The sequence below is a fragment of the Chrysemys picta genome, chromosome 18, assembly GCF_011386835.1.
Source record: "Chrysemys picta bellii isolate R12L10 chromosome 18, ASM1138683v2, whole genome shotgun sequence".
Taxonomy (NCBI): domain Eukaryota; kingdom Metazoa; phylum Chordata; order Testudines; family Emydidae; genus Chrysemys; species Chrysemys picta.
The window spans coordinates 14844532-14867669 of record NC_088808.1 but is presented as its reverse complement, the minus strand read 5'-3'; the positions used below and the strand labels follow the sequence as shown (position 1 = coordinate 14867669).

General features: G+C 41.1%; 1 protein-coding gene across 1 annotated transcript in view; it reads right to left on the bottom strand.

The window, feature by feature from the left end:
• Positions 1-23138, bottom strand: part of GPR107 (G protein-coupled receptor 107) — a gene marked incomplete at its 5' end in the record, with an annotated part of 52074 nt that overhangs the window by 28154 nt on the left and 782 nt on the right. The window contains 13 exon segments of the mRNA XM_065572646.1: positions 1873-2003; positions 3161-3209; positions 3211-3276; positions 4582-4680; positions 5284-5496; positions 6374-6507; positions 7884-7944; positions 7946-7975; positions 8673-8692; positions 8834-8890; positions 9974-10008; positions 12049-12079; positions 14799-14924. Coding sequence (XP_065428718.1) covers positions 1873-2003; positions 3161-3209; positions 3211-3276; positions 4582-4680; positions 5284-5496; positions 6374-6507; positions 7884-7944; positions 7946-7975; positions 8673-8692; positions 8834-8890; positions 9974-10008; positions 12049-12079; positions 14799-14924 — 1052 coding nt within the window.

Below are 23138 nucleotides of genomic sequence, written 5' to 3'. Positions count from 1 at the left end.
TCTACACTAGAGTTAGGTCGACGTAAGGTAGCTGACGTGGATCTAACTCAGTAAGTGTCTACACTAAAATGCAGTTCCCACCAATGTAATTCGCCCACTACATCAACTTAATAAGGCCGTCTCCACTAGCAAGCTTACAGCGGCACAGCTGTACTGATGCAGCGGTACCGCTGTAAGATCACTCGAGTAGCTGCTCTATGCAGATGGGAGAGAGCTTTCCCATCGACATAATTAAACCATCTCCAATGAGCGGCAGTAGCTATGTCCACAGAAGAGCATCTCCTGCAGACATAGTGCTGTCCACACTGGCGCGCCTGTCCGTGTAACTTATGTCGCTCAGAGGGGGTTTTTTTTCACATCCCCGAGCGACATACGTTATACCGACAAATGTGCTAGTGTAGACATAGCCTCACTCCAACTCCGTGAGAGACGTAGTGCTTAAGTCCATGTAGTTAGGTCGACGCGGTGTCAGTGTAGACACTGCATTGCTTACATCGACTGTGGCTGTCTTTCAGAAGCTGTCCCACAATGTTCCACACTGACAGTTAAATTGGTGCAAGCGCTCCTGGTGAGGACGTGCACTGCCAGCACAAAGAGTAGTTAATTACAGCAGTGGCTGTTAGTCGAGGTAACTGAGGTCGACTTAATTTTGTAGTGAAAACTTGCCCTAAGATTTTGCTTCCAAGAAGTTGCAGGCACAAGGTTAGTCACTGGAGTACATCTCTGTCTCTTTCACCAAGAGAAGTTGGCGAAACGAGAGCAGCCATGAGAACAGTTTCTGACGTTAGGGATTTGGAAAGAATTGTCACAGTAAGTATTTATACATTTTTACTATAGAAAAAGCTTTAGCATGCAAGTTAACACTCCCATTCTATTTACATTCTTTTATTTACAACATTGTTAGCGGAAACCCTGAAGTTTGGTTTGGTTTTTTTTTTTTTTTTTTTTGAGCGGGGCGAGGGGAGGTAAGGTATGGGGAAGAGAGGCATTTAGGAGTTCCTGAAGGACATTCTACAGTGTCAGGGGAAATGTCACTGATAATTGAAATAGCCTTCTGTCAAAGGACTAGAACTGCACAAAGGCAACCCAATTTAACCATACAACTAGCCAAGCTGGAGATGAGGCTTAACTCCATATCTGAGCAGTCTGCAGTTTTCTAGAGTATGGCATGGAATATCTGCACAAGAGGTGTGCATTTACAATGATGGGCTTGTGAAGTTTATTATACAAGAGGTTTATGTTCCTTTCTCTGTTACAGGAAAAAAATCAAGAGGACTAAGGATCAAAATATGGGAGCCATTCTTCTTTTACTAATCAAAGGAGCCAGAAGCTCCTTTGTCTCCTCATTTAAGCCCAGCTGCTTGTCTGATTAAGACTAAAATGGAATTCAGCAGACAAATATTCTGGCTAAATGCCTCTTTTAAGGACCAAAGATAGAAATAATTCAGTTCATGATTTTGTTTAGCCAACAACATTTCCTTGCCAAGTGGAGTAGAAGGAAGGGCAGGGAAGTGTTCCTTATAGGATCGTTCCTTGTAAAGCGAGGTAAATAAATACAGATACTGGCTGAAAATAGCGTCTTCCACTGGACGTAGCCAGCACCACTGATTTAACATCTGGTTGCCTGACTTTCAAACCTAGATCATTAAAACAAAAAACTGCTTCTGTATCTAATGACTTCAGCACTTCTGAAAGGCCTCAGATTGATTTTCTTGGCTTTAAATTATAATAAAAGCAACACCTCGCGACCCTTGTCCCCCTCCCCAATTACCTTGTGTGACCCCCTGTAGGTTGCTACCCATCATTTGAAAAAAAATCACTGCCCTAAACCATCAGGACCACAGAAGCCACGTATTGTACACAATGACTCACCATACTACTGGAAATAGGATGGCTCCACAACACAATAGGTCTACCAGGAATAGAATTAGTTTCCACAGCCCATGGTCAGTTGTTGCCTCTTCTCTTGACTCTAGGATGATGTACGCCACATTTGCCAGGACCTACAGGACACAACAAGACATTAACACTGCTTCACGGGACCACTTGACAAAAAGAGACTGAAAGTGGCATCATGGGGCTCCACTTTTGTCTCTCAGCGACTCCAGATCAAGTGCACCCATTTTACATGGAAAAAGTTGTGGTTGGTTGTTTTTTTTTGGCTGTCAGCTCTGCAAACTCAGTCTGCCCTCATAGAAAGAGCCCACACTGACACTCATGAATCAACACCTGTAATTATGCTCAGCAACACTGCACCCTTTTGTCTAAAAATAATATGCTCAATGACACCTTCAAAGGATTTTCACAGGTGTAATTGACTGAACATAATTTCTGCTGATATATAAGAATAAATAGAATCCTTGTTACTCTTTACTTGTGCTGATCTATAGTGCCAATGGGAATAAGAAATAGCAAACTTATTCATTTAAATATGTAGATAGAACTGAATACACACAAGGAGCAGATGGGCCAGTACTGAGGGCCAGTCTCCTGGTCTGTCTAAACTGAGTGAACGACTCAATGTTCTGTGCTTCACATCCCACCTCTCCTGCTCTATGCGTGTCCCAATGGCATCCAAGATCTGTGCTGTGGTTTTTAAAAGACAGGAAGCTAGATTATAAGGTAAGAGGACTAAGGTCCACTGTCCGATGCCTCCAGTACTACTACTTCTGGAGTAGGAGGTGCATTCTGGCCACTATGAACACATTGGGCATATTTTACCTGAAAGCCTGGAGACCTCCAATTCTAGACTCCTTCTGCTAACCTCATTTCAGTGGTATAGGGCAGCTAGTCCCTGATCTCTGCTTAGTAATTTAACACTATTCTAGGGGCCAAATTCAACCCTAGTGTAAGTGAATGCAACTTCATGACAGTCGGTGCCCATTTGGTCCCTTGGATCTGCTATTCAACATGGGTGAAAGTTAAAAAGTCACTCAAGTGATCAGACGTTGCCTCCTCCACAGACACTCAAGAGATTACAACTCGAGCTCCACTATACTATCACTGCATTTATAGGCTTGTTCTGGGAATAGCTTTGCTGTGCTACACTTGATGACCAGTACTCTAGTGCAATTTATCATCATGTGGGAGACCTTAGGCTAGAACCCACCTTTTAGGAGCATTTAATCCTAACCCTAATTGTTGCCAGTTCTGTCCTCACCTGTAGTGGGATGACAATCATAAAGACCTTTGTGTCTTTATCTGAAAGGATGTTTAATGAAAGCCCAGCCAGTGCCGATCAGTACGATGGTGATGAACAGCAGAAGGTCCTTCAGCCTAAAAAAGGAACAAATATAGCAGTGATACACAGATCCTAGTAGAGAGCAAGAGAGAGAGCCTAGAGCACTGGGACTGGTGCAAGACCTGAGGCCTGAACCAAAGTCAGGCCATGTATTAAAGCAAATGCTTACAAGTTCACACTCTGGTACACGAACTTGGCAAAGGTACTGCTAGCATTGCTAAAACACAGGCACTCCTAGGAAGTACTAGTCACTGGATATGTATGTGAACACACTCCAAAAGATTAGCACTGGTACTTCCTGACCTGACACAAGGTAAGAGCAATGATGAATAGGGATGATTTGCTTGAGACATTTGGAGCAAGGTACCCGGGGGGGGGGGGGGGAAGAGACAAGCCGATGTCATGAAACACATAAGGTGGTATGTAAGTTGTTTGTCTCAGTCTATAAACATTGGGGCACCTTGCCTTAAAACTTTGTGTGGCTAAAGGGAAGAGAGAAATTTCCACTGCTGACTGCGCTGCTCCTTACTAGTGGGCACTCGCGTTAGTGTACCTGAAGCCCCTATGGGCCGCTAGGACCATACCTTGAAGGCAATAAACCTAGCTGAGTGTCCTTGTCACCGAACCGTGCCTGTGGTCTTTCTTTATAAACAACATTGAGGTTTGGTGAATTAGCAGGCTGCACTCTTTGCTAGACCTTTGGAAGAGAAGGAGAGCTTTAGAAATGAGCTAGCAGAGCTGGCGGTTATGGTTGAGTGTAACATCTTCGTGGCGGTTGGTGGGGATTCCTTCATCAAGTGCATGTCTCGTGAAAGAAGGGCCACCGCCTCTGTTACTGTAAAGTGCTGCAGGGATTTTGGGTGAGCAATACTTTATTAGACAGGAGAGTATCTGGTTAACTAAGTCCAGGCTCAAGAATGCATGTCATGATTTTATTTCATATGTAACCAATTGTTTCCAATACTTTTATTTGAATCTCTAAGCTGTGTTATATAAACTTATACTACATTTCAGTATAAAATATCTAAGTGCTGTGAGTTAGGCAGAGCAGTGAACGGAGGTGAAACTGGTAAGCTGGGGTGTACTGTTTCTTTGGAAGCAGTAAACCTGCAGGTCCTGAAAGGGTCCAGTGGATCAGGGGCTGGACGCTCCAGGAAGAAATTTGGAGGGCTCAGGGCTATCGCTAACCCATAGAGAGACAGCGGGGCCTATGAGGCCTAGAGGGGAGGGCTTGTGTTGCCCATGGGCAGTGGAATTGGGGAGCTGACCCACAATAGGCACAGACAAGGCTTCCTCACACTAAGGGCAGGCTAGTAGCGAGGTGCCTCAACCCTAGGTACCTTCGGGAAGCGTTACAGAGAAGAGCGATCAACAAAGAAAGCATGGAAGGAAGAGGACAGCAAGAAAGGATATGGAAGACAGAGGACACAATGGAAAGACTGTCAAGAGAAGTTTGCAGAGAAAAGAAGCGGAACTCCAAGACCTATGAACGCATGCTATGAACCAGATGGAGGGGCAAAGAATCATGGGCACTTCTGACCCCATGTAAACAGGAAAAGGAGTTGAGAAGTGAAGATGTGCACGACCACTCCACCCTGATATACGTGCCTGCAGCCACATCACTTAGGGCTGTAACTTCATCAGCTCTACTAGGCTAAGTCAAACTTTAGAACTTGAAGGAAACCGAAAACTTCTGCAGCAGTGGTGCTGACTCATTAGACAGCAGCCTTTGCTTGATGTCTATAAGAAAAGGAATACCCACCTTTGCGCCAACACACAACGTTAATATCTTGGCCAACGGTGGTCTTTCGCATTCGCATTGTACTACTTCCAAGAACAGGAAGGCTAGTTCTCTATCCTAATCAAATTTCAATGTGAAGTTGACACTCTGTGGCTGCTGAGTGTCCCCTGTAGTTTTAACGATTAACATTAACTTCTCCTCCTAAGAAATACTGCACAACATTGTTGGCACAATATTCTTGCCATGTTCCACCCCAGAGGCAGCTGTGTTTCAGTAATGTGAGAAATGATCCATATATAGCTAATTTGGAAAGTGTTTTGGAATCTCAGAAGGGAACATGCTGTAAGGGCACAAGTTGCCATTTCCCTGATATACCTTGCCCTGCTTTCCACTTGTTCCACTTCCCCCATATGGGAGAAACAAATAGAGAATATTTACTGCACGGAACATCAAGGACAGAGACTTTGTGAAAAGGAGGGCTGCCATTAGCCAGTGAATCTTAAACACATCATTCCTGTAAACACAAGGAGGCAGAAGTAGCAGAAGCCAAGAGTCCCATGGAGGCACATTAAAAAAAATGCCCCTTGAGATACCGTATCATATACGGACATATTCTGTCTGGGGCTTCTAAACCGAGCTTCCTGTTAAGGCACCATTCTCTTCAATAAATGTTTCCGTCTGAAGTAAAGATGAATGTGTGTATTTAAAATGGCAGTGCTGTAAGACTATTTTGCATAAGGATCGCTTTAGAAAATTCAAGAGACAAGGTGCGTGAGATAATCTTTTATTGGACCAACTTCCGTTGGCGAGAGAGAGAGAGAGAGAGAGAGAGAGAGAACGAGAACACAGAACTCGGTCCAATAAAAGATATTGCCTCACCCACCTTGTTTATCTAATATCCGACTGACACGGCTACACCACCACTACATACAACCGTAGAAATTCACCTTAGTTTACATCTAGCTCATTTCACGCAGCTAACAAATTCATAGTTCTTTGCATTTTGAAGTCATTTTGTTCCTTTTGGGACTTCGTATCCTCAGGTGGTACCTCTAGAGCGCCTGTTGAGCTACAGAAGTATCCACTACCTCTCAGTAACAGCAGTCCCTACAGTTACCATTTCCAATTAAGCTTTCTCGGCAAATCAAATAGCCTTCAGGAATAAAAACCAATTTTGGTAAGGTTTATATTTAGAAGCTTTTTAAGCATGCAAGACTGTTTAAAACTACAACGTTGTCTTACTGTAACTCAAAAATGGTTGAATCAAGTTCAGTTGGGAGATGGGAGGCCAAGGGAAGGCAAGAGGAGGAAAACAGACAAAACTGTTCCCCTGCAGAGACCAAGACAAGCCAGGTTCACACTTGTCATGATGCTGTAGAAAATTAGTTTACCTGCATTTACGAAGGATGTGGATCCACACGGTCCCAGAAAGAAAGAAGAGGAGAGCCATAAAAATGTAGAGCTTTGGAAGTGGGATCTCACTCGCCGAGAGGTAACTTTCAGGGTTCTTTTCCTTGATCTCTATCTGAATAGAGAAGAGAAGTGTTAGAAGTGTAGCTGAGAGAGACCTTTGACTATCGCCATTAGCTTAATTATTGAAATTCACAATCACAGATGTACGAGCTTAGAATTCATATTCCTAAAGTAATAGTGCTTTCCACCCCATGGAGTCCCAGAATACTGCACACTAAACACACAGGAATCACTTCTTTGAAATTCAGCTGCTGTTTAATCATGAACAGTAACATTATACAATAAGAGAGGACAGGAACTGAAGATGCCTTCTGCTGCTTGAGTTGCATAGGGTAATTCAGGGAAGCAGAATGTAACTTCCTCCAGGAACAACTTATTACAAGCAGTGAATTGTATAGTCTGTCCATACTTGAATCAGACACACTAGCCAGAGCCTTGTTTAAATACGGAGCATAGCTCAGATTCTGATGTGTACAAGCCTTCACAAAGATTCATAAAACACTTAAAATCTCTTACATCCGTTACAATAGATTTCTTCTCCTGTCAGGGGGAAGGAAGCACTTTCCTACTGCAATTCTACAACAGAGATCACTGCTACAGCAAGTGAAACCAAGTTTTCACATCAACTGAACTCTTCAAGTGCTTTTTTAAAAAGCTGGAATTTGTTCGGATTGTGTTTAAAAAGCCCTACTGAGGCTGGTGCTAACAGACATAAAAAAGCGAAACACCAGTTAAATCAACTTGGATCTTCACATAACCCCACCCACCACCACCTTCAACTCGAGTCTCATTTCCCCTCTTACCCACCCATCTCATTCTTGCAGATTATAAAGGTGCAGCTGAGGGAAGCTTTAGGCTGCCAAGTTCTTATATTTCCTAGAACACCTATGATAATACTCTGCTATTCAGATGCTCCCTTCGGTGATGTATCCTCTGTTAAGCTAGAAAGACAGAACTCACAGAAATTCAAGAAGGCTGATAACTAAGATTTAGACAGTGCCCTTAACGGCTGCCGTTATGTAAAGAAAAAGGATTCGATGAAAGAACAGAAGCACACACCACTACATTGGCTCTCCCCTCATCACGGCATCTAGGTCACAGTATGCAGGCTGTGCATGGCCCTGGTGGAGTCTTTACATCTTCATCCACTTCTTTCTGGCACTATATTTTATTCCTTAAATTCTTCCTATTACACCACAGTTGATACTACAACTACTTCCTTAGAGGATGCCACTGCTATGAAATGAGACATTAGAAGGATATGTTGGATACAGCTGGGTCTCCCCACCCCAACTTCCACCCTGCCTCCCCCAGCAATCTGTACAGAGCACATGAGTTGGTGCTCCTGCTGAAGTCTCATGCATCATCTCACGGTACTGACTAAGCAAATGCAACAGCTCTAAGTTATGTTTTACACGTGATACTCACATCAAGGCTCAAGAGGAGCTGATCACTGGTCTGCACAACACTGCCAACACACTTGTGGAAGCAAAGTGTACAGACCTTCTTCATTTTCAGAGCTGATATTAAAATAAAACAAAAAATAAGAACAAGGAAAGTCAGTATATTTATACCTTAGAAAAGCATTGCTCTGCTGTAAAACTATCTCCATGGGAATATGAAAAGCCCTTGACATTTAGGATCATACTGCCCCCTTTCCGTACCTGTACAGTCACAAAGTTAGCAAGATGCCACTGTTTGTAAGTCTTAAAGCAGGTCAAATATACTCCATCCCTACACTTAATTCCTTGACTATGCCTTCTGGTAAATCCAGTGCCACTAGATACAGGAATCATAGCATTTCAATAGCTTATTTTGTGTGACATGGTACAATGTCCTACGAATGACAGGCAGAACCAGAAGATTAGAACTGAGTAAGATGTGAACAATTTTTAAGGCTAAACCACAAACTCAGTCACATGGCACAAAATCTGTTTTATCAGCAGTAGCCAGCAGTTAAGTTTTAGACAAAGCAAGTAAGAGCACTGAAGTGAGAAAGTTTGTTAATCTGGTCTCACTCAGAAGATCTACCTCTTAGACTGGTGTCACACTGCCAACCCATAGTTAATTTAAGTTTTTATATATTTTTGTATCCCTAATTACAGAAAGCAACATTTATTACATTCAAACTAGTACACCATAAGGAGCACCATGTGAATGAGTGGTTTACAAGACACGCTAATGCATCGTATAAAGAACAAGTCTTTTAGATCTTACTCTCCAAAAGAAGAATCCATCTAAAAAATGTATGTGCTATCGAGAGGCAGATTTATTAACGGAATGGGAGATTATGAAAGGGGGCAGTGGATTTATATTTTTCAGTGACTGCTACAGTGAAGGGAAAGAGTTTATGGAAGAGCTACTGACAAAAATCTTACCTGGAATGAAACAGTTCCTTTATCTTTATGAAAATTGTGCACTTGCTCCATTACATTCTGGGGAAGAAGAGTAATAATAATAACAAAATGCATCTAGAAGTGATTTCTAACACGTAAATACTGCAGTTGTGTCATGAAATCAGAAATACATGGTGTACTTTGCATGACTTATACCTATGGCCCTTCGTTTTCAGTATTTATTTTATTTAAATTTTCCCAGGAATTGATCAGAGTTTATTACAACAACAAAAACAAATCAGTGTAAAAAAACTATTAATTTTTCCGGGTAAATATCAGGGTTCATTTTGGTGGACGGAAAGACGGGGGGAAAAAAGTATTCAGTAGATTAATACTTTGAATTCCATTCATCAATGTGGTTTGCTGCAGAACTCAGACAGAACTCAAAACACAATGCCATCTCTGAGTTTAATAAAACAATACATCTCTAATCCCCAAATAAAACTTTTCATTTGAATAAACAGTTTGCTGTTGTAGACTTGTAAATATTTTAGGCTAATAGTTCTATTTAATAATTGGGCCACACCATTTGCAGCACATACACTCAACTTCATCTTTTTCTCCTGTTTTTGTTTTTGTTTGAATTTTCAAATATTTCCTTGTGTTCTGACACGTATTCTGACAGATTTTTGTTTTCTTCCCATTTTAGTGTGTCAAATCTTTTAACCATTATCTGTTAAGAGCTTGAAATGTGTACGTGGTGCACACACACTTCAGAGCGGTGAACATGAAATTAATCAATACGTTCAGATGCCCACACACTTCAGAGCTTGCGTGCGTGCCTGTTTATTGCGTGTATTTTCTAGACTAATACATAGCCTTACTTCAACAGGGAGTTTTGCATATACACACAGACTAATGTATTATCATAATACATGTAGCTCATGCAATGTATTATATTTTCCTAATAAAACAAGTTATTTTTATATATTTGAATGATACAAAAGTGGGGTAAAAAAATCAGGAAAAAAAATTATAAAAGTCAGTTTAAACTGAAAACAAAGGGCTTACTTATACCCCACACTGATCAATACACCCACTTTCCACTCCAGCTTGTGTCTGAAAGATCCACCCCACCCCTTCCTATTAGCTTATCCTGAAAACAACTAGTTTCAGTCTTACCTGAGTTGCTGTTATGCTTCTTTTGGACTTGTCACCTAGAGAATAGAGCATTTAGAGCAAATTCAGACACTTTGAATTCAGAAATTTGCAAACATGCTGTATTTTCTTCTGTATTGTGTCTGGCCATTACACTACCCAGTTTTAATCTTGTCTACCTACCAGCTTCCTACCAGATTTAAAATCCAAAAGGCAAATCTTTGACCACATACGATCACCAACTGAAGATCAATACAGTGTTGGATTTCCCAGACTCATGTACCTCACAGGAAATACTAGTACTAAAGAAGTCACTGTCCTAGCCCTCCCACAGTAATGTCACAGTAAGTGGTCATGTGTTATCTACCAGATTAAGGTTGAGATACTGTCCTCAAACTAAGTTTTTCTCGAGTTGATGAGTAGGCCGTGATGGAACAGCACATCACGTTCACAGTCCCACTTCAATAGACTCTATGAACATTGGCTGGAGATAGAAGCCTCCAAGAAGCCATCAGGAAGTGAAAGTTCAAGATCCGAGCTTAGGCAATGACCCTTGGATGGCAGCATGTTGTACCAACACACATGCTGTATTTCTTAATACAAGACCAGGCAAGAGCAGGCATACTCGTGCAGTAGAGCTCTCAAGAGATTTGCAGATTTGATTATTTTTATCTATTTAGTGCCAGTATTGTTTTCATAACTATAAACCTAGTAGCCTAAGTACAAATATGAAGAGCAGGCAGTCAATTTTCACCTAAAGCTACACTGGAAATTGTGAGTGTTACTGCAAGACAGCCACCTCGAGCCATTTAAAATAAGCCTCCTACATTCCTTCCTACCCCTTTCTCAGTGACAGGATAACAAAACTGTTTTCAGGTAATCTCGTCAGAGCAGAGATCATCAGATACTGGCACCCCTGCTGATAAAGAACCCAGACAATAAGCCACACAGACTCGGGGAAAGGCTGCTGTCGTAGGAGATATTGTCACTGTGTTAAGATGAGCAAGAGTCAGAGACTTGAGCCTAAAGGGTGATGCTGAGCCTAGTTGAATTTAGCACATCAAGACAACGTGCCAGGTTCTGGCTCAGTAAGGCTACACCATGGATAAGTCAGGACACAATTTGGCTCTATTAGTTTCAAACAGACAAATTCAGGTCCAGAACACACACACAGAAAACCCCACAGACTGAGGGTTTCCTTGTGGAGTTTCTTTTGAATTCTTCTGTTTGGGGGGGGGAAAGGCATTGGATAGCCCACATGGCTAGTGTGGTCAAACCTCCCAGATTACGGACCAGGCTATAAACACAGCAGCCCTCTGCCTCAACACTGGCTCCTCAACAGAACTCTGACAGGACTGTTAGCAGCCACTTCCCCTGGACCAATCCTGAAAGCCGGGTCCAAAATCTAAAAGAGCTTTACATAGTTGAAACCTAAGATACCAAGAAAGTTTCTCACTTCTACACTGGAGTCCATCTGCAAAGTGTTACCAACTACCCCCAGAGTGGTAAGTAGCTGCTGAAGGGATGCCAAACACTGTAATCAAAGTAGAATCCAGCTAATCTGAACCACATAAGGAACAATAAATACAGCTTGCTAGTTGGGAGTCACAAACAGTTTGTTCAGAGAGTTGGGACTCCACAACTAGAGCCCTGCAAATCCACGGATATCTGCTTTATATCCACGGACCATTTCTGTGGATCGCGGACTGGATGCGGATACAAATTTTGTATCCACGCAGGGCTCTATCCACAATAGTATGCAAACTGTCACATGACAAGATATTCCTACACACCAACTGGTAATGTTTCTATGCCGGAAGTTACAGATATCCAAAGAGATATCATGAACGGGTTAAAGTTAGAGTTTTTTCCCCTATGGCTCAAGGAGTCTAGCCATGACAAACTGTTGCACATACTTGGACCAGAAATCCTGGCAGCAGCAGTACAGTCTGACTAGGTTTGGCAGGCTTACCTGGGCCACCAGGACTTTGGTTGCTCCCCACATTCGTGCGCTCAGACTCACGGGTTTGTTCTGAAGTCTTGGTAGCCAACGCAATGGCAGTCTTGGCAGTCATGAAGAAAATTTTAGGCAACTGGGCGGCAGCTTCTGAAGAGGGCTCTACGTTCACACTAGACAGATGAAAGGGTTCTTTTACACAATGAAGGCAAGTGGAGCATTCACAAGCAGGCTGTTAGGCATATATTGGGTAGAGCTGGAATAGGAGAACAGTCTTCCTTACACACTAGAAAGGATGGCCCTAGAAGAGGGAACTGGCTAGCAGCTAGACTAAAATCAGAGAGAAAAACTGAAATTCATTTAAAGACTATTCAGGCTAGAGAATATTCAACTCAATATAGACAGTCCCGAGGGAAACTATCCACTAAAGTGGATTTGAAGACAAATTGTTCACCAAAAGGTATGAGAGAAAGAGACAGTCATTTTGAATTACTTCAATTTTTTTAGTCAAAGAAAAGAGAAAAGAGTTTCTAATAAGCACCCTTTAAGAATAGTAGGCCCTGAATTCCCTTTTTAAAAACCACCATTAGGGGATTTCTGCTCCTCCACTGTTTGGAGTGGACAGGCCCAAGACCACCACCAAACTGCGAGTGCATGAGACAGGAAGTGACCAACACCACAGTGAAAGTGATGCTAAACAGTTGTGTCAAACACACAAAGTGAAACAGAAACAGAGATAATCCTTTCCACTAACTTTTTCAGTTTTAGTCGTCATGTGTGTTACTTGCAACCAGAATAGGGAAAAGTTTTCACTCAGGACTAAGTAATAATATGTTTTAAATTAGTGGCAAAGTTATAAATCCATGGTACACCCACATCTTGAATACTGCGTACAGATGTGGTCTCCTCATCTCAAAGAAGATATACTGGCATTAGAAAAGGTTCAGAGAAGGGAAACTAAAATGATTAGGGGTTTGGAACGGGTCCCATATGAGGAGCGATTAAAGAGGCTAGGACTTTTCAGCTTGGAAAAGAGGAGACTAAGGGGGGGTGGGATATGATAGAGGTCTATAAAATCATGAGTGGTGTGGAGAAAGTGAATAAGGAAAAGTTATTTACTTGTTCCCATAATATAAGAACTAGGGGCCACCAAATGAAATTAATGGGCAGCAGGTTTAAAACAAATAAAAGGAAGTTCTTCTTCACACAGCGCACAGTCCACCTGTGGAATTCCTTGCCTGAGGAGGTTGTGAAGGCTAGGACTATAACAGGGTTTAAAAGAGAGCTAGATAAATTCATGGAGGTTAAGTCCATTAATGGCTATTAGCCAGGATGGATAAGGAATGGTGTCCCTAGCCTCTGTTTGTCAGAGGGTGGAAATGAATGGAAGAGAGAGATCACCTATTATGTAGTCCTACCTTGTGCGCAGGGGACTGGATTAGATGACCTCTTGAGGTCCCTTCCAGTCCTACACTTCTATGATTCTAGATCGTGGAGCTCATGATCAATTCCACTTTTATTTATTGACTTTTCTCTATGTGTGACACACACACACACATATGCAGTTTCAGAGCATCAATGGGGACTACTTTTGTGCATAAACAACATCAAAATGGTCCCTCCTGGCCTTGGAATCTTTTCCCTATTCAAAAAAACATGTACAGATTTTGCTAGTGCAGCAAATAATTATGCTTTGTAATGTGGTTTAGAGGAACAGTAACAGTGCAGAGGACCATTACAAAATCCATAGGGGAGGACTGTTTAGGAAGCAATTTGAGATCACCACTTCCCAACATAATCATCGCAGACCAGACAAGTTAGAGATTCTCCATAAGGAGAGAGGATGCTTGTCATAAACAGATAGTTAAGGGTTAATGCCTCTTTTACCTGTAAAGGGTTAAGAAGTTCACCTAGCCTAGCTGACACCTGACCAGAGGAATCAATGGGAGGACAAGATGGTTCAAAGGGAAGGAGGAAAGTTCCCTTTGTCTGTGGAGTTTCACTTTGGACCGGAGTGGGAAAGCTCCAGAATTCAGCCTCTTATTAAGTTGTGAGTATTAGTGAAGGAAATAAATAGGTTTATGTTTATTTCTTTGTAACCTGTCTTGTGCAATTAGAGGAATAGTCAAATTGGGTATTTGGGTATTTTTTTTTGTGTAACTAAGGGTTTGCCCAGGGGAACATCCTCTGTGTTTGGAATCTGTTGTCTGTGAGAGTACCTGGTATGCTAATCTCTCCCAGAGGGTTTTCTTTTACCTTTCTTTTCTTTAATTAAAAGCCTTTTTCTTAATACCTGATTAATTTTTCCTTGTTTTTAGATCCAAGGGGGTTGGATCTGTATTCACCAGGGAATTGGTGAAGAGTCTCCCAAGGCTACCCAGGGAAGGGAATTAGCACATTGGGAGTGGTGGCAGCGGACCAGATCTAAGCTGGTAGTTAAGCTTAGAAGTTTTCATGCAGGCCCCCACATCTGTACCCTAAAGTTCAGAGTGGGGAAGGAGCCTTGACAATGCTAGAGTAGCTTACCCAGATCCATGCAAAATAACGCTAAAGGTGCCTAAGCTGCAAGAGAACTGTAACTGCCAGCAGTGGAAAAAAGCTAATAGCTGTACAACTTAAGAAGCAACCCCAGCTCAAAGGGTCACAGTATTCAACTCAAAGAACTTTACAGGAAGCCTGAATATAGGCTTTCACCCAGAGCTTGATAAGGCACCAGTAGTCTGACCATTCTCTTTCCTAAAATGTACGTCTTTCTCTGCTCCTGTACTGCTGTATATAGAGAGAAATTATTTTATAATGGGATAAGAAGTGCAGGAGCTTCCTTTCTCTCAATACTTGCTACGTTCCATGAATGTTAATGGAAGATCTCTATGTGTATACAAAGTCACTTACTGCTGAGTTGCTCTTGTCATCAAGGCTCCAAGGTCCCTCCAGTGAAAGGTTGCTGACATTGACCATCATGAACCCACTCTTGAAGAAGCCAAAGGTGCTGAGGTGAACTTTCTGCCTCACATCATCCTGGAAGAGATTTAACAGACAATTGTTATAACAGTTAAACAGGCAGGTGTCTGCCAATTAAAGATTTGTTGTGTGGGGGAGGGAAGACAGTGACATTTCACTTTAGTGAAGTTGTTATCAAAAACAGACTCTGGGTAAACTCAAGGAGCCAAATGTAAGTCAGTGTTGGGCATCCTTCAGAATAGAACCAACTACTTCATGAGAGCTGGTCAAATATAACTTCTCAAATCATCTGAATGCCACAATATTTTTCAAATATATTAAAGAATTTTTCCTCAGTATTTCCCTGGTGTATTCATGATAAAGATGCAAATGAAGACTATTGTCTTGGCTCCACTGCCTAGTGTAATATCGCAACACAAAAAATAAAGTTGTTGGGGGATCAAGACAGTCAGTCACGGTTTCAATACTGGTTGCTTTTTCTAGAAAGCAGCTGTTGTGGCAAACTAGAGAGGAATTAGCTGATTCAAATACATTTCCCTGGCCCAAGCCCAGCTCTCATTTAGGTACGTTATAAATACCACATTATATTGTGATCCTGTCAAATCTCACATGTTAAGCAAGGTCAAGCTGGGTCAATGCTTAGATGATCCGACAAAAACCTAAGGTGCTGGAGGAGTGGAGTAGGTAGTTCAATAAGTGGCCATTTTCCCTTCTAGAACTCAATGAAGGCCTCATCTTATAGCTAATGGACACTCATCTGAGAATACCATCTTTTAGGTGAGACAAAATGAGATACTTGATATCTGTGGTCATGAAGGTTTCCATTGCACTTCAAGAACATTTGTATTAATTCCACTAATAGCATAGTTCCAACTCAAGTAATTACATTCTGTGTACACAAAATCCCCTTGGAATTTTAGCTGTGGTATTCTCAACCTCCTGACTTAAATTACTAGAGTAATTGTATTTCAGCACTGGAGGAAGTGATCCTTTTTTTCCCTTTTTGATCTAATAAGGGTAAGAAGGCTTAATTAGGTAAGGCTTTTAAAGCACATCATGATTTTCAGATGAAAGGCAATTAACATTAAAGTGTTATACACAGGGATGCCAAAGCATGGAGTAGAAAGGTCTTAACTCTACTATTTTGCATTGGCACACCTAGAATTCTGCATAGTCTGGGACATCTCCCTCCTTGAAAATCGACAACCGGAGGGCAGTCAGAGCAGAGAAACAAGAACTAAGACTAATTTAAGAGGAAAATTTGAAGCATGTATTGTTTGTCCAATTTTTAACTAAGAAATTGGACAGCCGTATGAAGGGTATAAGGATTAAAGATGAAGATATTCACCTCCACTCCCCGGAATAATAGGATGAAACTGAGCAAAGAAAAAATGTAGGCTGAATTTGATCAGTTTAATAGCGAAGGTGTATTAGATAGTAGAATACTCCTGAAACCCTCATTGCTCAGGCAAACTAAAGCTAGCCTGGACAAGGCATTGGAGAACTGAGCAGGGGATCCACAAAGCACACTAATAGGTTCTCTTCTCTCACCCCATCTCTGATTTCTATTAAACTTGTTCGAGATCACAATTTAAAATACTCCCTTATGCATAATTATCACATACATATATGCACACTAGTTCTAATAACCCCATTATTAGGTTAACTTTGTGAATAACCAGATGTGAATAACCAGTGCTCTGAAGGAAAAATATTAATGGCACATTTTCACAGTTCATTCTTTGTTTAACAGATTATTTTAGTGTTTTCTCTTTGGCTTCTGGGTCATACTTCTGCACTTGAAACAAGAATCTATTTGGTTCATTTGCTACTACTCTCCATATAATGATTATTAATCCAAAATATGAAACCTATACTGTTTAGATAACATACAGCAGATATAGTTTACCCACGCTTTGTATAAGCGTCAGTCCAGATATGGGGGGAATGAGTGTGGAAAAGAGACAGGACACTTCTGTGGTATCTAATCTTCTATCTTGAACAGGGGGGGGTGTAGTTTAACTTGCAATCAGAAGCATTTGCTTGCAGCCCAAGAAAGAATGATGTTTGGAAAAGAAATTCAACTTAAACTATACTTAATCAGCAATGTTTCATTAACATGCATACTCCCGCACCAAAAGATGGTCAAAAAAGTTTAATACATTACAGCCAAAATATTTTTGCTCTTACTTTTACCCAGCTTTAAATACTTGCACAGTTTATAGATCCATTTGACTGATTTTCATCTTTTGAAGAAATGGCACATTTTGTCATTAGTTTCTAATAAGAAAAATTAGATGGTTGGAGAGCACCCATGAACATACCAAATCAGCAGTTTAAAGATTATAAATTGTTAATAGTTATCTTGCCTCCCACTAGTAAGATTCTTAAGACTCAAACAAATTTTGCTTTCATTTCAAGTGGGGTTGCACAAGTATAAACAAGAGCAGAATTTGGTCCTTATATCTGTAATAAAAATGGGGGCTCAGGACCACTAAGAAGGCAACATGTACGTTGCATACTGTTTAATTCCAGACAAAATAAGAAGTTATGTCGACCTGTGATGAGGAATATGGACAACTGAGGTATCACCAAACACCCATAATTGTAACTCATACATGAAGTACAGGTACTTGCAGAAAAGCTGTATAATGGATTTTGGAAGGTTATCCCACATGAGTGATGGAAATCTGAGATTGTTTAAAGAAAGACTCCAATATAATAATAATAATAATGTATTAAAATTTTAGCATCTTAAAACTAATTACACAGGAAGCTACTAACCAGCCAACATGATGTAAAATAGAACAGAATATTTTCTCCCTTAGGAGTTAGTGAATTGAAGAGTTGCTGTAAGGTAAGATATAGTTGTTCATTTAACAACTATTTAAGAAACTCTCAATACAACAACATAGAATTTCTGTACAATTTTGTTAGTGGGAAAGCTTCCAGTGATTTCAGAGACGACCAATTATTTTAGCCTTACTTTGCATCAAAGTTGACCACCCGCTGACAAGTATGTAGCTGGGACCTTTACAATGGGTTTTTCCCATGCCATGAAACAATTTGAACAAGAGTTATGTAAGGTCCCAATGTTGTGCCAGACACCTAAAAAACAGTTTTAAGGACTTGTCAAAAGCTAGTGAATTTTTCTGTCATGTTAAAAAAATATATATATAAATAAAATTAAAAAGGTGATGCTTTGTCCACATAGGGCAATACCACTATCTAGCTGACGTAGTTTAAAAGCTAATAATGAAAACTGTTTCATAGTACAGGAAGATCTGAAGTACAGATAAGGCCTGAGGGGAGCTCCATGAAGACATCACCATCTTTTTAATTAAAGAAAATGCTGAAAGTTATTTCCGGAACAGCTTTGAAAATACTTTCCATGTGTACGTTGTTGTTTTTTTAAGTGCAGAGCTTTTGTTTTTTTCATGTTTCTGACCTTCTCTGAAACATTCTGCACAAAATATTACTCACAGACCACATGCACTCCCAAGGAGAGAGTTTCCCCAAGTGAATCTTACTTGTATGGACTAGCCTTTCAATAGCAAAGCATTTCTTTGTATCTTCAAAGAGAAAAGATACTTCATAAATAAACTTATAAAAATGACCCTCATACTGAAGGATGAGAAAGAAAATAATCTCTTTCTAAAAGCAAACAACAAATTCTAACAGAAGGAACACTCTTTGCTCCACTGTGTGAACTATTGTGACATCACAATTATGTGGGTTCTTTAATCAACTCTGTTGTCAGCAGTTTGTTTCAGGAAGTGTAATGTCAAACATTCACTTACAAGCTGTGGCCTTTAATTTGGCAAACAGACCTGGTGTAATTAGTTACAAGTGAAGAGCCAACAGCAGAAACGTTTTACAAGGGATTTCTCATGATACAGTTAATGTATGAGCTAGGTGTTTGCTTAAAAGGTGGTAAGTGGAGATGCTGCACTTCCAGCATGCATTTTGTCAAATCCCTATATAAGTATCATAAGCTTGATTTTTAAGCACCTTTCTTTTCCTTCAATGGGAAGTCATTGTCAGTTCTCACAACACTCCTGTGAGGTTATATCAGTATTCCATTTTACTGTTCAGGAAACAGGCAGAGAGGATAAGTGACTCACCCAGAGACAGCGAGTCAGTGCCTAAGTAAGAACTGGTTTCAGAGTAGCAGCCATGTTAGTCTGTATCCGCAAAAAGAAGAACAGGAGTACTTGTGGCACCTTAGAGACTAACAAATTTATTAGAGCATAAGCTTTCGTGGACTACAGCCCACTTCTGTATGCATCCGAAGAAGTGAGCTGTAGTCCACGAAAGCTTATGCTCTAATAAATGTGTTAGTCTCTAAGGTGCCACAAGTACTCCTGTTCTTCTTTTTAAGTAAGAACTATAACTCTTAACACCAGCCTCCCACAAAGCCTGCTGCCTTAAAATAATAGTGTAATTGATAGAATGGGGAATGGCTTTGGAGTGAGTCACTTCCCCCCACCCTTTAAATATAAGAACATTCTTACTGCTACAAATACTTTAAGGGTGATTAGTTTGTATTTAACTAAGCATTTCCTATCTTTTGGGTTGTAAACTCTCACCCTTAGTTTTCCCTGTTATAAAGATCACATGATGCCTGTGTAATAACACAAGATTTGATACAAGCTCATTTGTGTTATAGAAACAAATACTTTATTTTCATTGCACTACTGAGGACATAATGCCATATTACCCAGCATTTTGAGATGCTGGGCTTGGGGTGAGGTGAGGGGGCACAGCCAACAGCTACTAGGATAACTACTGGCCAGGGGTCAGTTTGAAAGTCTGGGAAGTGAGGAAGAGAACAGAGTAGTACCCAGGAGAAACTAGTCTAGTGCTTGGTTGCTGCTCACAGCTTTCTGAAGGCACCAGTCTTCTGGATTTACTGCTTTCAAGCGGGTAGTGCAACTAACCAGTGTCTTGTCAATTTAACTCTTCTGCTGCTTAAGAAGCCTGTGAGCATGAGCCCAAGCAACAATCTCAGGAAGGCAATAATGCAATAGCATTTGTAAGAAATTTTAAAAAATTCAAGTTCAAGCCCTGCCGAAAAGTATGGCTTAGTTTCCTTTTATCACTAAGGAAAGCTTCCTACTTGCCAAGGGTCAGTGAGTTTTTCAAGTCCTCATGTAAGAGATTTGTTATGGTTACTGACAAATGGCCCTTCAATAGTTCCATTTTGGATAGCACAACATTCAGGTATTTGCATACTACATCATTTAGGCCTGGTCTACACTACAAAGTTAAGTCAACCAAGTCAACTTGTTTTGATCTAGTTCTGCATGTGTTTGCACCTAAATTTGTCTTCTGCTGATGTCAGCACCCGGTTACAGCGATGGAAGAACACCACCTCCTAGAATGATGCAGAGGCACAACTCACCTACTTGCACTGACACGGTGCAAGTGTTGACTCTGCATTACTGTGTTGACTCTAACAGTCCTCCAAGAAGCTAACCCACAATGCCCCTGACCACACAACAGTGGTTGCTCTGGTCACTATTTCTGACCCCTGGGCAGTGGAGGTCAAGACTTTGAAAGCCTCAGTGTGCTTTAAAAATGCTTTTTCCTGCCCATCTTGGCAAGCACATATAATAGCCCACCTCTGTGAGCATCCGACCTTGCCAACTCCGTGCATAGTGAGTTACAAGATGCATTCCTGCATGGAGCAGGAAAGAAGTCAGCGCTCCTCGGGCTGTGGGGAGAAGAAATTGTACAAGCACAGCTATGGAATAGCCGAAGAAATATAGACATATATGTGCAGATTGCACAGAGGATGCTGAAACTGGGCATGACAAAGATGAGCAACAGTACTGTGTAAAAATGAAGGAACTTCAGCAGGCATACGACAAGGTGAGTGAGGCCAATAACAAACCTGGAGCCACCCCCAGGGATCTGTTGTTTCTACAACAAACTGCAAGCAATACTTGATGTGGACAGCACCCTGCAGTCTACTGTGGACACTTTGCAGGAGCCTCATGCCAAGATCCCTGCAGTGCACAGCAGGGAGGAGGAACCCTCTCTCTCAGGGGCAGACGCAGACCATGCAGCGAGTCAGAAGCTGTTTCAAACTCCACTGCAGTCAAACGATTCCTGCTAGGTGAGCGCAAATGAGCCCACTGATGAAGGGGAAGGGAGCGTGGGTAAGTGTGTACTTGCATTATTCCTTATAAGCATCTTACCTTTTTGTTGCCCAAAGCCTCTCTCCCCCTTCCCCCCCCATTTAAAAAAAATGGCTCCCATCCCACCCACGAGTTAAGAGAACAAAGACATTGATTTTTGATTGCTCACAATACTTGCACAATGTTAGCAAATAAATTCAAAAAATAGTATGTCAGTCCAAATTACACAATCTCCATCACATCAGCGTCCTGAGCTTGGATAGGGGCAGAGGTAGAGGGAGTGTCTGCTTTTCCATTTTTTGGCATGGTGGACGAAGCAGGCAGAATCATGCAGACTGCATTGTTTATCAGAATGGAGATGTCATTTTTATCCTCTTGTGCAATCTTGATCAGACTTGGTATGGTGAAAGTATAGTTCTCAGAAATCCTTGGGCAAATTGCTGGTATCCCACAAATCACTGTCAAACGTCCCACTAGGCACTGCACTAGAAGTGGAATGGGGCACAGACTGCCTACCCATGAGTGCACCACTTTTTCCACCTATGCAGACACTCATGATGAGCATGCACAGTGCCCAAGCGATATTCAAACATCGGCAGCCGTATGATGATGTAACTTATCTTGACTGAACTTTGTAGCATAGATGTGGCCTGCACATACGTAACTATAGTGTTGAGACCTAGTCCTCTCCTACTAGCATGCACTCTCCCCACCTCAAGTAAAGTAAAGTTCTGAAGCCTTCCTAACCTAACTAGAAGCAGTGAGTAGGGCTAGGTCTGCTGCCAATACCACTTACTTTGGCATGTTCTGGGGCTTCCCACTAACAAAAAAAGAGAAGGTAACTGATAGCATTTTAAAGTGCAAATAGTTCCTTTCATCCTGATGATTCCTAGAGCACTTTACAAAGTATACAGAACCACTGAGGAGCAGTCATCTCTAGGGTGGAGGGCAGCCATAATCTAGACCATAGTGGGAAGGGAGGAAGTTTTGATAGAAAGATGCTAGGGCAAAGCAAGCCTCTTCTCTTTTGAGAAGAATCACTGGATACAATATCTACATTGCTCGGATGGGTTGTTAGTCTTTGCATCTTTCAGGCCAGGCCGTAAAATAGACTCCACAGCACTCCATTTGTCTCCCTATGAAAGGCAAAGGGCTAAGACCACCTTGAGTTTGAATATGTGGTTTTAGACATTCTAAATATATTTCAGACCACTAGAACCACCACTCTGATTTAAAACTAGTCCAGAACCTCACAAAAAGATTAGTTCAAGAGCAATAACACTTTGCTACAGATTTGTTTTGTTCACACTTCCTAGCTATAACACATAAGTAGATTCAAGAATAGAGTCAACACCTTATATGATAATTACAGAATTAAATTCAATCTTAACTATGCATTAGCTACTTTTCTGGGCTTCAGAGATCATAATACATTTATGTTCTCAACATTATTTAGATAAATTTATGGAATTAAACTATCAGGAACTGTCATCTGTGATGAAAATTTTCAGATTGAAAGCTGATCTCCCCCCCCTTTTTTTTTAAACCTTTAATTCTTAACCACCATTTTTAATGGACATGTGCTCATAATTCAAGGATCAACAAATTCACATTACTCCCATCCATCCCATTTGCTAGAGTATAAGCAGCAGCAACCTCTCACTTGAAGCACATTAAGTGAACAGTGGATCATGAGGCTTACTTGCATTTTCTATAGTGTGGTTTCATAGACAAGGAGGCATTGGTGGGCACCAGCAAGGGGAAGACAGTGACAATATCTAGGATCTAACAGCAGAAAAGTAGCAACAGAAGTTGATCAATCATAAAACAAGAGGATTCAGCTAAACTCACAGCTAAACTTACTAAAAGTTCTATAGGCTTTCCATAGTCTTTGTTTTTAAGAGACTTGTGGTATAATAAAATGTATCAATATAGCATTCAAAATATGCTAGATGCTTTAGAGCAGGGGTTCTCAAACTTCATTGCACCCGGACCCCCTTCTGACAACAAAAATTACTACACAACCCAAAGTATCAGAGCGATAGCATGTTAGTCAGTATCCCCAAAACAACAAGGAGTCCGGTAGCACATTAAGATTTATTTGGGCACACGCTTTCGTGGGTAAAAA